The sequence below is a fragment of the Malaclemys terrapin genome, chromosome 6 (genome assembly GCF_027887155.1).
Source record: "Malaclemys terrapin pileata isolate rMalTer1 chromosome 6, rMalTer1.hap1, whole genome shotgun sequence".
Lineage (NCBI taxonomy): Eukaryota > Metazoa > Chordata > Testudines > Emydidae > Malaclemys > Malaclemys terrapin.
In genome coordinates, this window is record NC_071510.1 from 20,097,878 (window position 1) to 20,115,811 (window position 17,934).

The 17,934-nt window shown below is 44.5% G+C and overlaps 1 protein-coding gene across 2 annotated transcripts in view; it reads right to left on the reverse strand.

The window, feature by feature from the left end:
* Positions 1-17,934, reverse strand: part of TEK (TEK receptor tyrosine kinase) — a 63,185-nt gene that overhangs the window by 24,385 nt on the left and 20,866 nt on the right. For both annotated transcript variants that reach the window (XM_054032564.1, XM_054032563.1), the window contains exons 3-10: positions 15,840-15,950; positions 13,551-13,688; positions 11,979-12,110; positions 9,218-9,358; positions 7,944-8,072; positions 6,415-6,569; positions 4,217-4,355; positions 1,535-1,696 (exon numbers count right to left, since the gene is read on the reverse strand). In XM_054032564.1, the coding sequence (XP_053888539.1) occupies positions 1,535-1,696; positions 4,217-4,355; positions 6,415-6,569; positions 7,944-8,072; positions 9,218-9,358; positions 11,979-12,110; positions 13,551-13,688; positions 15,840-15,950 (1,107 nt within the window). The remainder of the gene's footprint in view (positions 1-1,534; positions 1,697-4,216; positions 4,356-6,414; positions 6,570-7,943; positions 8,073-9,217; positions 9,359-11,978; positions 12,111-13,550; positions 13,689-15,839; positions 15,951-17,934) is intronic.

Genomic DNA, 17,934 nt, shown 5'->3' on the forward strand with positions numbered 1-17,934 from the left:
CTGAAAATCTGGCCCCAAGTGAGCTGGCCCCGATCCAAAGATCTAACAATCTGATCCTGTAGTCAGATATGGGCAGGCAGACCTCTTCGCTCTTTTGGAGCCTTAATGATGTCATTGGTCTAGCTCAGGGGTCGGCAACCTTTCAGAAGTGGTGCGCCGAGTCTTCATTTATTTATTCTAATTTAAGGTTTCGGGTGCCAGTCATACATTTTAACATTTTTAGAAGGTCTCTTTCTGTAAGTCTATAATATATAACTAAACTATGGTTGCATGCAAAGTAAATAAGGTTTTTAAAATCTTTAAGAAGCTTCATTTACAATTAAATTAAAATGCAGAGCCCCCCAGACCAGTGGCCAGGACCCGGGCAATGTGAGTGCCACTGAAAATCAACTTGCCTTTGGCATGCGTGCCATAGGTTGCCTACCCCTGGTCTAGCTATTAGGAGTTCAGATACCACAATGATGGACATAACATATAAGCTTGGAAAGAACAAATTGGAATCCTGAATACCCGTGAACGTGTTGGTTAAAGGCTCAAGAATCCTCAGTGTTGATGTATCTGTGTTTCATCAAGAGATCCCAGCAAAGAGACTTGGTGTCTACTGAAGACGATGTGTAAAGGGATATAGGTTAGACTGCCATACAATCAGGCATACTCCCTTATAGCTACCTGCATCCAGTTATTGAGATGTAAGGGAAACCAAGCTGGAGTAAATTACACATTGAGGAATCAGAAGGTGTCAGTTAAAGAGGATGGGGGCTGCTTTAGATTATACCTTCTTACATCCTGCAGTTTATTGGATTTTTTTAGCTACGCTCCTCGCTTCTGGCCTGTCAGAGTCTGAAATACATTTGTTTACATTCCCTTGCACTCAATAGGTCAAATTTAGAGTGATGTATAAGGTGTGTGTCTGTAAGTTATTCACATACTCACCAACATGTAAGTGAGCCCATGTAAGCCTACGTGAATCTAGAAAAAGTCTACATGGCTTTAATGTACATTGAGGGGACTGGATGAAGTGGTTAAGCTACACCGATTTATCCTCTCCTCTAGGCTACTTAAATTCACTTGACTCAAATCTGAACTTTGCCCTTGGTCTTTAGAAGTCCTAGAAGCCAGTACTTGGGTACCACGGTGATAGGAGCCTCACAGGTCTGTCTCTCCAAAGACCTGCAGATGCTGCCCCTGTGGGAACTGGAAGTTCCTGGACATCACTACAACAACTGCTGTGGCCATATACTTAACTTCAACACAATGGACCACCACCAGTATAACACACAATCTCAGGTTTTATATCTTATAAAAACCTGAGACCATTTGCTTCTGCTGCTGCTTTAATATCTTTTTAGCTTAAAAACTACATAAGAATTGCTCGTCAGGGCCCGCCGTAGGTTCTTTTGAGCCCTGCATAAGTAAAAGTCATTTTTCAGAACAGAATTTTACTTTAGAGCAAACACCACATTCTAATTTTGCTTCAGCTTGATTGTAGATGAGGTTTCTGTATGATTGATGGGATGAAAGGACTGACCCTTACCTTCCACTGACATCCAGGGCTGATAACCTTTAGCAGGCTTATACAGGAGCTTGGTTAACACAATCGGTCCATCGCCAGTATGGGAGTCAGCATTGATAGCGATGATGAGAAAATTATGTCCACTGTCTATCATCCTCGGCGCATACTGAGGCACGGGAGGAACTGAGCAAGAATGTGACTATTAGATCAGATCTTTTATTTGTCTGTATTAATAAAACTGTGGCATCTACCTGGATTCATAGGAATACAGGTATTGCCAGACTGTATCAGAGCATGGTCCGTCTACTCCAGTACCCTGTTTCTGACAGCTGCTTCAACAACATTTCTCTGTGGTAGGGAAAGTTTCTTCTTAACTCCCATTAGTTAGAGGTGGGATTATATCCTAAAAAATGAGGGTTTAGATCCCTTTCCAAATGCTTGGATTTTTTTTTTCAATCTTTACCGTCCCATTCATTTGCCAATTCATAAAAATTACAATGCAGGAGGTGGTTGTTCAAGGTAGAACTGTTTTAATATTTTGAATGCAGATGTTTATTTAAACATTTCCCTGTAGTGTTGTCAATAAAAACCATTCCAATCTTGTGCCAGTCCATGAGAACCAGAAAGTGAAACTGATTGGAAACACTGTCCAGGCTGAATGAAATGCCAAGAAAGTAAACAAATGTTATCCACAATAAAAATACATCAGATTTTAAAATTCTTTCAGCTTTAATAATCCCAGGTAGGACTATCAAGAGGAAGGAAGACTGTTAAAATATGGGTTTTAATCTAGATAGTGTCCCCTTATGGTCAATATGCTCCCTACTGTAAGGGTCCTATTTCTATAACTCTTATTCACTTTGAGTAGCACTTACTTACATACCCTGATTTTTAGAGCTGCTGAGGGAGACACAGAGGCCCATTGGTGGTTCACTTCTCTGTGTTAGCAACTCTTGTCAAGCCTGACATACTCACTACACCTAATACACTGTTGTCATGATATAGACCCAAAAGGTAGCGTGTAATGTATCACTGGAAAACTGATAACTCACTGATCATTAATATTCTTGCATGAAGTATGGATGGGTGTGTACAAAGAGAGACAGCAGAGAAGGTAGCTATCTACTGTCTCCAGGGTAAATTAAGCATTATCAAAGCAATGTAAGCCTGGTTTACATCCAGATCAGCACAGGGATGGAAAAGCAACAGGAAGCCTTCCTGCATCTTTAACAGGGTAAATGAACTTTGGGAAAACAGCATGATGTCTACATCCCAGCAGGAGAGAGAAGCTTGGGCTGGCTTACTTTTCAAAGACTACATTTCAAAAGTGTACTGGACTATACAAAGAAAGGGGAGAGAGCCCCATAAAATTCACGGGACCAGAGCCCTTCAAATCACAGGACATTGGAGCCTTCAGCCCAGGGGGCTGAAGTTTCTGGGAACTATATATAGGTGAGAAACCTGCTTAGGCAAAGACTGTAACTTGCTCAAATTAAGTTTTAGTCTTAGAAGAGTATTTTTACTTTTGTTTGCTTGTAACCCTTTCTACCTTTACTCCTTTATAGACCTTTGACATTTTGCTTAACAAACATATTTTTCTTTTACGATACACCAATTCTGTGCAGTGATTGAAGTAAAAGTGTTTGTCAAACCCAAGTTAAATTAATGAATTGGAGTGTATTGTCTCTTTAAAGGAGCAATGAATGAATAACTTCTTGAGCCTTCCAGGAGAGGACTCTGCCGGGAGACGTCTCTGGGGAACTTGGAAGTTGGGGGTCACTGTTTGTTACCTGCAGGGCAAGGTTTGGACTGGCAGAGTCCTGAGGAGTTTGCTGGCAAGGCAGACAAGCTGGTGTGTCAGGGAGTTGTGACAGAGCTTAGCAGTAGCAAAACTCTCACTTGCTGAGGCAGAGAGGGGTAACGCAGTAACTCTCAATTCTGGGAACCTCAGCACATTGTCACACTGGCAGACAGTTTGGGGGAAATTCGGGAGTGAGAGTATTGGGGGTCGCTCTGCAAAAAGTAACTGGGTTGTGGAAGCCAGGGTGTGACCTGCCTGCTTGTAGGCTGGCTGTTGGTGTTCGGGCTGTGAGCCATAGCGGCATAGCACTGATGGCATCCAAAGTTGCAGGACAGGCGGCGACACAACCTCTTACTGGTCTGGCTTGAACCCCAAAGCACCACTCTGAGCGCCTGTATCTCTGAAGTCTCTGGTTTTCTAGGTGCTCAGTACACATGACAATTGGGCTTCTTTTATTAAGATGAGTGAATATGGATGGCAGTGCCTAATTTACACATCTATGTTTGAAAATACTTGTCCTAGTCACTAAAGAAGATTTTCCATACTACATTAAATATCAGCAGAGCAGCAAGCTCTGGGCCTGATTCACAGCTCTTTCCAGTCAATGGAAGGACTTCCATTGAGTTTAATAATGTAGGCTTTGGTTCAGGCCCTTTGAGCATAGCTGGAGCATAAATGATGGAGCAGGATAATATACATGGAAAGGGTTAAGTATTTGAATAAACATGACATAAAGAAATGGGCTCATGACTCAACTCAATGCATTATCAGATCTCTGAACAGAAACTGCTAGAAGATAGATAGCATCTCACGAATGTTATGGACATTTAACGGTGTAAGCTTGCCCGGGTTAAAAGAGGGATGCAAGGACATCTAAAAGCGCATGAGTCAGAGACCCTTACCTTTAACTGTAACATGGAAAGGCTCTTCTGCCATCCCTGCTACTGTCTCAACACTGCAAACCCATATTCCTGAGTCAGGGGGCTGGATTCTATTGATATGAAACTTTGCCTCTGACCGATTGCTAACAAATGAGACGGGCTGAAATGACAAATCATAAGAAGGGTCTGACAAACCTGAACAATGAAAAACCTCCTCCAAGTCACGCCTCCTCCTAATTTAGGGTCTCATCCAAAATCCATTAATGCCAATGGCAAGTCTCCTATTAACCTCAATGGGCTTTGGATCAGGCCCTTAGTATACTGCATGTAGTCATTACATGTAGTATATTACACCTCAGTCAGGAGTTTTCTAGAGCAGACAAAATAGCCCTGGTAACTTCTGATTTTGATCTTACTGTAGCTATGTTATTTCCTGACTACTGCGTGTTTTATTCTGCCACCTTCACTTTCCTTTAATGTAGCTTTTAACATGGAACAATAATAAATATAGCTTCCATTTATAATATCGGTCCTCCCAAAAAATCCCAAAGTACTTCAGAGAAAGTCCCGCTTCTATTGGCCTCAGTGACAAAACTTCCATTGATTTCCTGCTCTGCATGTATGAGCCCTCTTCACCTATCTATAAAATGTATCTAACTCTGAAGGAAATTTTACAGCCATTGCACATCAGTGTTATTTACTCAGTTTTGCTGCTACAACTGGTTGAATTAGCAACTACCAGTAAATCATCCAAAGAACTCAGCCCTTTTTCTGTTTTGAGTTTTGCAAGAGCATTAATTATTCAGTCTTTGCTGAATAGTTTGGGTGGTGAATTCTGAGCCTATGTATTGTTCACGAACAGTTAATTTCAGTCATTTGCTATTTATTATTCACTGTGTTTGGCTAGTCATCCAAGTCACATGATATTTTTCTACTACCTCTTAAACGACACCTCTACCCCGATATAACGCGACCCAAAATAACACAGGTTCGCATACAACACGGTAAAGCAGCGCTCTGGGGGGGCGTGGCTGCGTGCTCCTGCAGGTCAGCATGTCTGGTTCCGACATGCTTTGAGCGGCGTGTTAAGGGTGGGAGGCGGGTGGGCAAGCGGGGTGAGGAGGTGAATTGGGAGGTGAGCGGCAGGCAGGAGAGGGGTGAGAAGGCAGGCAGGCGGATGCGGGGAGGCGCGCTGGACAGACGGTGAGGAGACTAGAGGGGAGGCGAGCGGCGGGCAGGCGAATGGGTAGGTGGGGTGAGGAGGCGAGCGGCAGCCAGGCGGGTGGGAGTGCTGGGCGGATGGTGAGGAGACTAGCGGGGAGGCTGATTTGTCCCGGGCCCCACACCCCTCTAGGGACGGCTCTGACATGCTGCTCTGATCGGCGTGTTAAGGGTGCCGGGCCGGGGCCGAGGGGTTGGATAAGGGGCAGAGGGTCTCTGGGGGCGGTCAGGGGACAAGAAGCGGGGTGGGGAGGTTGGATGGGTCTGGGGTTTTGAGGGGTCAGTCAGGGGGTGGGAAGTAGGTGTGGGTCAGATAGGGGGTGGGGCCAGGCTGTTTGGGGAGGCAAGCCTTTCCTACCCGATATAACGCGGTTTCACTATAATGCGGTAAGATTTTTTGGCTTCCGAGGACTGCGTTATATCGGGGTAGAGGTTTTATTTAAACAGGGAAAAAACAAACAAATGAAGAATGACAAACAGAACAGCAAACACTCTTTTTCACAGACAAATATCAGGGTTTGTACGCAAAGTAGGGGAATTTGTATGAAGGACAGACATTCCCCCAAACAATAGTGCAAACAGAAGCCTGTTCGCACAAATTGCCATAAACAGTGAATAAAAAGCGGCGCAAACATGGATGAACTTACCAACCAAGGGGAGTTTGAACAAATGCTCACACACTTTTTCACCATTACACAGCAAGTTCTGGATCTGATTCAGAAAAGCACTGAAGCACATGCTTAAGTCTGTCCCTAGACAGATAACCATGTGCTAAATGCTTTTGCGGAATAGGGATAGTTTCCTGAATTGGCACCTCTATGAGTCTAGGCAAGTTCATAGAAGCTGGTTGAAAATTTGGCCCTGAAGATCTCGGGGCATTTTCATACCACCAAGGAAGTGTACTTGGTCAAAATGTCTTTAGTGTGCAATAACTAACAAATAAACATAACAATAATAATAAAAATAAGAAACAGTGTAGAAACCAACCGGGGACTTACCTTGAAGACAGTCCCATCTTGTTTCAACAGTTTAAATTCTTCAGTAACAGGAAGTGGCTTGCCAGTGGCTATACAAATAGGCTTAAACTCTGCGCCAGAATTGAGTTCCACATGGTCTGGCAAGTGCTTTATCTGAGGTGACACATCAGCTGAACCTGTGTAAGGAACCCAATATTCACAACATGACATCTGCTGATTGCTTTTCCCCCTCAGAGATAAAACTGAGCAAGCTAAGAGGTTAAAAAAAGCAGCTACAATTCAAATCCAGTGCATATGTTGAACAAATTGTAGACCTTAGGTATAGTGGGCATGATTCTCCTCTCACTTACACAGGATTAAATCAGAAATAATTCCACCAAAGTCCGGGGTGTTACACCAGTGTAAAACTAAGTCAGAAAAGATTCAGACCCAAAACATACCAAGCACAAACAATCTAGCTTTTGGAAAATCACACATTGCATTCTCTGAGTTAATGTGCAACACCCCTGCACCTCATCATTGCCCAGGCCCATAAGAAGACAGCAGTGACATCTGGGTAGTGCTGCAATCTGATCATTATCTCAACCCTCCCCACACTTCTTGAGCTTGAAAGACCTTGTGAGCCAGGAACAATATATGCATGTTCCTTCCTGTCGCCTATCTCCTGAGAATTTGAAGGCTACTGTGGGACTACAATTGGGTGACCAGATAGGAAGTGTGAAAAATCGGGACACTTTTTTTGGTGGGAGGGGGGGAGCAGGGGGAATAGTTCCATGTATCAGACAAAGCCCCTAATATTGGGATGGTCCCGATAATATCGGAACGTCTGGGCACCCTAGTCTAAAACATAGATCCCAATCTTTTGGGGCTATTCTATCAGTTTACCAGGTAAAAGCCAAATTCCATGCTGATTTATACCCTGGACAACTCCACTGAATTCAATGGGGTTGCACAGAGTGTGAATCAGCACAGAGCTTAGCCTCCTGACTCTCCTGTGTCAGCCGGTGCCTACTGTCTCCCATTCAGCTGTGCAAGGCCTAACTCCCCGTGGAGCTAGTGTTGCTTCAAATTCCAGTTTGATGATAAGCTTGGGGTTTAGAGAACACCAAGAGACACTTGGTGCAAGAACATGCCCAGTTGAATGGGACAAAGGAAGTGGCAGTACCCCATGAGTCAGCCCTGAGAGTCAGCAGTAAGGACTAGATGTGCAACCCTTATTCATGTCAGTAAGTACTTACACAAGTATTCCACTGAAGTTCATGTCAGAGTCAAAGCCTGTGTGAGGAAGGGTTGGATAATCTAGCTCGAATGTAGGGAGAGGTATCCTAGACTAGTACTCATAAACCTGAGGCACCAGACATGGTGGGCTGAACAGAGGCTGGCAGCCATTGCACTAGAGAAAAGGATTGGAACCGGGTCCTGTGCCCTCCAGAATGAAACGGGGCAGCTGCCATGGGCTATCAACCATAGGTGGAAATGTTACGCCAGCATGAAGATTTGTTTCAATCACACTGGAAGACGCCATTGACTACAGTGTTACCTTGCTTTACCTTCTTTTTCACATTGTAGACCGCGCCAGCCAAACTGACAGAGGCAGCCCTTAAATCTGTCGCATTTCCCCCGATTGTTGCAATTACACTTGAGTTTACAGTCCGGCCCATAAAAACCAGATTGGCACTCTGCAAGCACAGGTGTTCAGGGTAAGTGTTAACAGCATGGAATGAATAAAAGCAACTTGCTTTGCATGCTACAAATCTTCCATTACTTCAGAATCTTACGCAACAAACTCTTAGGCTGAGTTCAATCCATTCAGTTCAACGGTGGGTGCGGCCCATCAGCATAATCCGCTGGCGGGCCACCAGACCATTTGTTTACATTTGCACGGCTGCCCGCAGCTCCCAGTGGCCGTGGTTCGCCATTCCCGGCCAATGGGAGCTGCGGGAAGTGTCGTCCAGCATCCAAACAGTCTGGCGTCCCACCAGCGGATTACCCTGATGGGCCACGTGCGGCCCGCAGGCCACAGGTTGCCCACCACTGATCCAGTTCGACTGAGTTTGCGAAGGCTTTTGTGCTTAAAGCATCAATACAGGGTCTCGAGGATCATGACGACAACAAAACAGAGCAAAGCTGTTTGTGTACTTGTCATCCTGCGAAGTTGCAAGCATCTTCAACTCCCAGTGAAGCCATTATTATTTGAGTTCTGCTAGTACCCAAAGGCTCCTATCGGGATTATGGCACCATTGTGCTAGATGCTGCAAAGACAGATAGGAAAACTTGGTCCCTGTCCTCAAGAGATTACAGTCGAATATGTAGTCAATGGAAGCTGAAGATGCTTGGCAATTTGCAGGAATGGGTACTGACGTAACCCACTTTTATCCTTAGAAATATGACAGGATCCTCAAGGCAGGGGTCAATTTTTATGGGGCGGGAAGGGGGGAATGCTGAGAGCCATTTAACCAAATTATAAACCCCGTATATAATGGAAACCACTTCAAGCCAGGAGGTGTGGCAGCACCCCCCCCCGTCCCCAGTTCCAGCACCTATGTACCCAAGGTTATAGAATGTTTTAAATTTCAGTTACAGAATCAGTTAATTTATGGGATACTGGCAATATTTTGCACTTATACAGCACCTTTCATCTGCAAATCTCATATGCTCCTCTGGGATAGATCTGATTATTATCTCTATTTCATAGACTGGGAAATTGATGGTACGTGGGCTGGGCATAAACAGCCTGGCTCTGTCCCACTGCCATTCCTTTTCTTTTTGTGTTTTACACACTAAGCAGCAGCAAACTTTCAATGCACCATGTTTGTGACTGTACCTTCATCACATGCCAGGCCCTTCCATCCTGTAGCACAAGAGCAGCCATATGGATCTGGTAGACAGAACATATAATATTTGCAGCCTGAGTTCTCTTTACAGCTTTCTTTACAGGTTCTGCCAAATGTGTTGTCTCCGCAAGCTATAGAAGGGGGGAAAAAATGGCCCAACAGCGTCAAGGCCATGAAAGTGCTAGTTCTTCCAGTGATACATCATTAGGCAACATTAAAGAAATAGAAAAAATGGAAAATAAATATTTTTACCCCCCAAAATTGGGTCCATTAAAATCCATAACTATGTCAATCATCAGGCAAGATTCAGGCATGACCTATGCTGCTGCTGCAGTGAAGATAACTTTAAGCAATGAAAACAACCTTGGATTTTCTTTAAGGGGAGGAAATAGAAGAACATCCAGTGCTTTGGATATTCAGGGTGAGATCTTCACCTGGTGCAAATCACTGTAACCCCTTTGAATTTGATGGAGCTATGCTGGCTTACACCAGCTGAGGACCTGATCTAGAACTTTCCTCAGGACTTGATTATGGTTGAAATCTTGGACGTTTCCAACCTAATATGAAATCTTGGGCTCACTGAAATCAATGGTAGTTTTGCCAGAATGAGGGCCAGGATTTAACCTCATGTTTCCAAGGAGAGGTAAGTTTTCTTTCTTTGAGGGTGTTGTTCACAGCAAAGGGTCAAGAAAAACCTCCAGATCTGCCATTGTAATTCAGAGTATAACAAAATGCTGAATACCACATCACATGTGTGACACATAAGCTTTAGAGTAACCAGCCATGTTATATCCATGAGTGACATTATAGCCATGGAAGTTATAATTAAACAAACAAATACAGTATTGAATGGTCAATGGTCTCTTCCAACACTGTTCTACCAGGGATAACATAATAAATAAGGAGTGTATTTATATATATAGTGGCAAATGGCTGACGCTATTGTGGTGGGTCCCACGCTTTTCCTTGCTGTGGTGGGTCAGGGTGCTGCCCCTTCCCCCTATTCTTGGGTGTTGATGGCTCTGCTAGTGCCCTGGTCAGGGAGAGAAGGTGAGCGGTCAATCGCTCAGACAAACAAGTTTTTTTACATTTGCAGGAGATAATAATGCCCGCTTCTTGTTTACAATGTCACCTGAAAGTGAGAACAGGCGTTCACATGGCACTGTTGTAGCCGATGTCGCAAGATATTTACGTGCCAGATGCACTAAAGATTCATATGTCCCTTCATGCTTCAACCACCATTCCAGGGGACATGAGTCCATGCTGATAATGGGTTCTGCTTGATAACAATCCAAAGCAGTGCAGACCGGCGCTCATATTCATTATCTGAGTCAGATGCTACCAGCAAAAGGTTGATTTTCTTTTTTAGTGGTTTGGGTTCTGTAATTTCCACATCAGAGTGTTGCTTTTTTAAGACTTCTGAAAGCATGCTCCACACTTCGTCCCTCTCAGATTTTGGAAGGCACTTCAGATTCTTAAACCTTGGGTTGAGTGATGTAGCTATCTTTAGAAATCTCACATTGGTACCTTCTTTGCGTTTTGTGAAATCTGCAGTGAAAGTGTTCTTAAAATGAACATCATGTGCTGAGTCATCATCCGAGACTGCTATAACATGAAATATATGCAGAATGTGGGTAAAACAGAGCAGGGGACATACACTTCTCCCCTGAGGAGTTCAGTCACAAATTTAATTAACACATTATTTTTTTAACAAGCATGTCCTCTGGAATGGTGGCTGAAGCATAAAGGGGCATATGAATGTTTAGCATATCTGGCACGTAAATACCTTGCAATGCCAGCTACAAAAGTACCATGCAAATGCCTGTTCTGACTTTCTGGTGACGTTGTAAATAAGAAGAGGGCTGCATTATCTCCTGTAAATGTAAACAAACTTGTTTGTCTTAGCAATTGGCTGAACAAGAAGTAGGACTGAGTGGACTTGTAAGCTCTGAAGTTTTTCATTGTTTTGTTTTTGAGTGCAGTATGTAACAAAAAAAATCTACATTTGTAAGTTGCACTTTCACGACAAAGATATTGCAGTACAGTACTTGTATGAGGTAAATTGAAAAATGCTATTTATTTTGTTTATCATTTTACAGTGCAAATATTTATAATAAAAAATAATATACACTTTGATTTCAATTACAACACAGAATACAATATATATGAAATGTAGAAAAACATCCAAAATATGTAATAAATTTCAATTGGTATTTTATTGTTTAACAGTGTGATTAAAACTGTGATTAATCACGATTAATTTTTTTAATCATGATTAATTTTTTTGAGTTTAATTGCATGAGTTAACTGCAATTAATCGACAGCCCTAATATATATATATATATATATATATATATACTTAATTTCAAGCAGGTGAGTAGTTTAAAGTTAGGTACATGTGTAAATGTTTGCAAGATGAGGGCCTTAATGGATTTTACTATCCTGAGATTACAGGACTGAATGTATCTGTTCTATAGTACCACAGCTCAGATGTCAGATCTTACTGTAGTTCAGTTCTGATGTCTGCAGCACCGCACTACAATCAGAATATTAAAGCCTGAACATTCTATCATGAATCCCACATGTTAGAGTAGGCAGCATCAGGCATGTTGACTGAACCATGAACTCTCCTCTCCTGTGACAAACAGGCCCTTAAAGCCACAGTGGTTGGGGCTGAGGTCCAGTTGTAACTTTTGCCAACATTGCTGTGTAGAAATAAATGATACATCTGAAGAGAGAGTGTGTACTTACCCTTCTCACATGTTTTCCCCATAAAGCCTGGAGGGCAAATGCATTCTCCAGTATCTTCATGACATATGCCATTGTTCATGCACACCGGGCAGATGGAGCTGCACCTTGGGCCCCACTTCTGAGCTGCACAGCCTTTTATGCAAAAAGGATAATAGTAAATTGTTTCCTTTCTCACACACTCACAAACAATACAAACCACGACGATCTGTCTGATCAAAGCGATAACACTGGCTTTGTATATAGCGCCTCTGATTCATAGGGACCCTAAAGGGCTTTAAAAACTATACACACTATATTAAGTGTCACTTTGTTTGCTACAGAAATACAGTCACCTCTCAATGGAACAGAGCAGCTGTTTATCAGCACACTGTAACTCTACACCACGCTTTTAAGAAAGGAAGCAAAGTAGAATTTTGCTATTTGAAACTGAAGGGAGGATTTAATGCAGGAATTACACTCTCTGGTATTCAGCAGAGTTGCACTGTCTGGGCAAGGATGTTATGTTTAACATTTCTGCTCTGATAAATGCCCAGGACTATGACTACAAATACTCAGGAGCTCAGTTACATCTGATCTGAAAGATGTGGTGCTTATAACATGCCAGCAGGTTTAAGCTCAACATTTCTGGCTTTGTGCCTGTGGTTGGCAATCTGAGAAAATTTCTGTCACAGTATTCTTCTTTCAAGGAGACAAAAACATATTAGGGTTAATTCACCCACTATCTATGCTGGAGTTATACCAGGGATCAGTACGGCACACTGTTATCTCTATAAACTGTTTAAAAACAATCAATAGAAGTGTAAACACAAACTCCTGTCTTGATCATTGTTTACCATTTCCTAGGCTGATAAGCTACTAAGGGCCGGTTCCTGAACTCTGGAAACCAATAGAAATTTTGTCATTGTCTTCAAGAGGGGCAAAGACCGGGCTCTAAACTCCATTACAAGCACAAACATCATGCTAGACCTGTTCCTGCAAGATGCTGGAGGAACTGCAGGGAGCCCCCAGGGCTCAGCAGTGTTCAGTATGTGACCCTCTCTCAGTAAGTATACTTCCTATGATCATCTAATGCAAAGCCATGATTGTGAAGGTGATGATGGAAAATTCTTGAGGCAGCTCCAATAACAGAGAAACATGACTAGAGAAATCCAGACCTGGGCTGGAATTTTCAGATTTAAGCTTGCATTTAATGTGTCAACGTGGCATTTGGATGTCAAAAGAGGCCCCAAGTCCTCTAGACATCTAAACAGAATTTTCACTGGCTGGCACCTACTAGGAAATCCTATGGTAAAACCCCAAAGACCAAACTCTGGGTCAGAGTCATGTTGATGGAGCTGCCCAAGACAGCATTTTTGAAAGCTGGGCTCCCACCTTTTCAAAAGCAGCATCAGCATGCACACAGTAGGCAGATAGGGCCAAAATCCCTGCTTCGAGTCAAACGGTCTCAGTTTGCACCAACTGAGAATTTGGCCCCTGTTTTGCTTTTACAAAGGTTGGCTCTCCATTTTATTGTAAGACCACTTCAAAACACAAAAACAAAGACTGATCAACACACAAAAGAGGGAAACTTACGTCTTACTATCAGCCTTGTATAAGCAGTGGTGAAGGTGTTTCCTCCTATGTATCTGGCAGAGTAGACCCCTGCTTCAGAGCAGGTCACTTCTAGCACATTTGGCACTTCATGCCTGGGCACAGAGTGAATGAAAGAACCTGAGAGAAGGGCATAAAAAACATCATAATAGAGCAGAACATCCATTTAACCCTTCACAAGAGGAGCTCAGGTCAGCCAGTGAGGGAAGACATCTCAGATGAAGCAAGCTGTCTACCACGCAAAACAAATCTGTTGACCATTACACGGTTGGGGCATAAAACCTCTTCTTTGCCTCTCCTCCAGCTGCCACTGCATAGGAGTTGAACAACCCGATAATTAATGTCTGAAGAATGTAGCTGCAGGGATACCCACTGTGCCATCAGTGAACTGCAGAATTCTGCTTGTTTTAGAGGATCAGCTCACCTTGTGCTTCAGCTAGTCAGATGCCAGCTTATTTGTATGGTGTGGTACATGTGTATGTATATTTGCAAATATTTCCTTTGATGAATAAGGTCACTTTGGATGGCCTCTTCTCTATGGTTTCACACTTTCATACATATATAAGTGTTGACCATTAGTTAGGCCCTGATCATGTAAAGTAGGATTACCATACGTCCGGATTTTCCCGGACATGTCCGGCTTTTTGGTCATCAAATCCCCGTCCGGGGGGAAATTCCAAAAAGCCGGACATGTCCGGGAAAATAGGGAGGGGTTGTGGGGCTTTGATCTGCGCTGGGGCCGGAGCCGCAGCTGCTGGGGCCGGCGGTGCTTGGCCGCTGGCCGGCGGCGGTGCTGTGGCTGGGGCCGGTGGCGGACGGGCCGGTGCCACTGGGGCCCGATCCGAGCTGGAGTCTCCGGGGCCGGAACCGCTCGGCTGGGGCCGGTGCCCGTGCCCCGGGGCCCGAGCCGAGCTGGAGCCGCCGGGGCCGGGGCGGGCCGGAGCCGCTCAGCTGGGGCCAGCGCACTTGGCCGGAACCAGGGCCGGTGCCCCGGGGCCCGAGCCGAGCCGGGCCAGAGCCACCGGGGCTGGAGCCGGTGCCGTGTCCCAGTGCTGGTGCCCGTGTCCCGGGGCCCGAGCCAAGCTGGAGCCGCCGGGGCTAGGGCGGGCGCGCTCTGCCGGAACCAGGGCCTGTGCCCCGGGGCCTGAGCCGAGCCGGGCCGGAGCCACCGGGGCTGGAGCCGGTGCCCGTGTCCCGGGGCCCGTGTCCCAGGGCCCAAGCCAAGCTGGAGCTGCCGGGGCCGGGGCGGGCCGGAGCCGCTGGGGCCAGAGCCGCTCGGCCGGGACCAGTGCCCCGGGGCCCAAGCCGAGCTGCAACCGCCGAGGCCGGGTCGGGCCGGGGCTGGCGCGCTCTGCCAGAACCGGGACCAGCACCCCAGGACCCGAGCCGAGTCAGGCCGGAGCCGCCGGGGCCGGAGCCCCTCGGCCAGGGCCAGTGCCCCGGGGCCTGAACCAAGCTGGAATCGCCGGGGCTGGCGCGCTCGGCTGGAACTGGGGCTGGTGCCCCAGGGCCCAAGCCGAGCCGGGCCTGAGCCGCTCGGCCAGGGGGCCGGACTGGGCCGCACCTGCTCGTGCCCCCCCGACCCCAACTTACCTGCTGCCTGCCTCCCTGTTTCAGGCTTCCCGCAAACATTTGATTCGCGGGAAGCAGGGGAGGGGGAGGGGGAGGAGCAGGGGGCGGAGCATTCAGGGGAGGGGCAGAGTTGGGGCGGGGACTTTGGGAAAGGGGCGGAGTTGGGGTGGGGGCGGGGCCCCTTGGAGTGTCCTCTTTTTGTTATTTTAAAAAATGGTAACCCTATGTAAAGTGATTCACAAACACAGACCCTTACTCCCTTGTGGAATCCTGTTGGTCTCTCCATTCCTTAAGCTCGGGCAGGGGGTAAGCTATGTAGCAATGGGAACCTAAATCATGGAGCAGAGAGTAAATTGAAAAAGAGGAAGTGGGGCAGAAGCACTTAGAGCAGCATAGCACAGGAGATATTGAGGGATGCAAGGCAGAGATACAAGGGCGGGGAGTTATAAGATTAAAAGCAAAGGCACAACAACTGGGGAACTGGAGAGCACAAGGGATTGTGGAGGGGAAGCAAATAATTTGATCAACGCTGTTTCTAGGGTTGGCATTCTGGCTCCTTCTCTGCACTAAATGCACAAGAAATGATGCTTCCTTTAATTGCACAGCAAGAGCATCCCCTTAATTATTTTAATGTAGTGGCACAGGTGCTAGGATATCACAGTGATGGGTGAGGGGAAAATAGAGAGAGAGAGTCGTTACCGTTTTTGTAGATCACTGCATCTTCCTCCATTGCAATCTTTCTGATGAAGGAAATGTTCACATGTTCTCCCTTGTTCACTGTCATAGTTAAGGCCACTGGGAGGAAGGAAGCTAAAATAAAAATGGTCAAAACATGGGATCAATGACTATAAATATTATCAATGACTGTGATTCCCCTAAACTGAAAGCTGGAGGATAATCTACAGCAGAATCATCACTGGTGATTTATATGTTTAGATTTCCTTTGCCATCAGCAGCCCCTGCTCTGTGTTTCAGCAGTGGCATGGGTGGGTGGGCATATAGGTGCTTGAACAATAAGGTGGTGTAACTAGAAGCAAGGAGAGGAAATTAATAATAATGTTAATACTGGCTGGATAACTGGAAACAATTCCTAACCAAGAGAACTAACCAGTTGTAGAATAATTTCCCAAGTCTTTTTAGCCCTAGGGACAATTTTTATAAATAGATTGGGTAAGGTACTGGGTAAATTTACTAGGAAAAGATCTTTCACTGGCAAAGAAAGTTTCCATGATGTAGTGAAATGCAACAATGTCAGGACATCAGTGTCATATAAGGCCTACTGGAAGACAGAAATAGCATAGTGTAGTGCTCAAAATTAGCTCACCACACTTTCCACAAGTACTGAAAGACACCATTCCTTACTGAGGACAACAGAATAAATGTATTCTGAGAAGGGTTGGGCAACATTTTTCAATCAAATTTTTTTCTATCTGAATATATCTTTTCATCAAAATCTAAACGTTGCATGGGAAAATATGCAGTTCAATGCATTTTTTAAAAATTCTTGAACTGGAAAATTCAAAAAAAAAAAAAAATGCACAAAACACAAACCTATTTTCACACACTTTCCTGCTGTTTTCCAATCTTTTCCAGCTGGAAAACAGTAAATAAGTGTGAAAAGTGAGTTTCATTCATTTTCACACCTTTTTTGTCTATTTACCAGTGGAGGAAAGGGAGTAGGGGAGTGAGAAACCTGAAAATCCAGAAACCAATAATGGGAAAAAAAAAAAAAAAAAATGACATTTTAAGTCAAAATTACACAAAACTTCAGTTGCAAAAGATTTTGATACGAAATTAAATCAAGTTTGATTTAATTTCATTTTGAAAATTCCTGTGGAAAACTTGGGATTTTTTTGAGGGAAAAATTTTCTGACCTAAATCTGAGATTCCAGGCCAAACTCTTCTTGTGATAATATTGGGGAGGGGGGGGGGGGAAGAGGTAGGGGCGGACATTATAAAAGCTATCCTTCTTAATTAGAAAATTCTGATTTTTCAAACTGACCTTTGGGGATATTCAGATCTCAGTCTGGATCTAAACCTCACACTTTAGGCCCATTTTTACGGAGGACAATGAGTACACTCTCAGAGGGATGGGACACTGTGTTTTACTGCTCCCTTCTGTGTCTTCTTATTTTTTCCCAAGGATTTCTAGCTTTTCTTTGGGTAGGTCCCTTCCATACCATGGTTTGCTTCCTTCCACCTTCCAAGGTCTTGCAGTGCAGTCACCCTCCTCATGGCTAAAAGGGCTGAATTTTACCTCCTCCAGAATCTGCTAAAGACAATCTGAGTCTCCACTGGAATAAGTTCTTATGCTCTGGGTCCTATTCTACTGCCGTCCCATTTATAGGATATTTTATTTAGGGTAAAGGATGTGCGGGCTACAGACCAGTATGAATTATGGTGTACATTTTTCAGACACTTTTCCATTCAGTTATGCTCACACTACTTGCCCCCACCCTTTGTGCGAACATTCAAGCAAGCACATTTTGGTTTGTACCAAAGATTGTGGAAAGCAAATTTTGGGCCTGTAGCTGAAATTTGTTTACTGAAGTAATTAAATTCATTTTAGATGGAAGTGGAAGTAGTTTATAAATGCTAGGTCAGAAACAAAAGCCAAAGAACAAAAACAACAACAAAGAATAACATGTGGCTTCTGTCACCATCTATCTGTATTAGGTATTTAGTACATTGGCTGGAGAAACTTAGATGGAATCATTTCCCATCAGAAAATGAATTTCCATTGAAGTAAAAATGCTTTGAGAAATCATATTAATTTTCCCAAAAATGTGTTTAG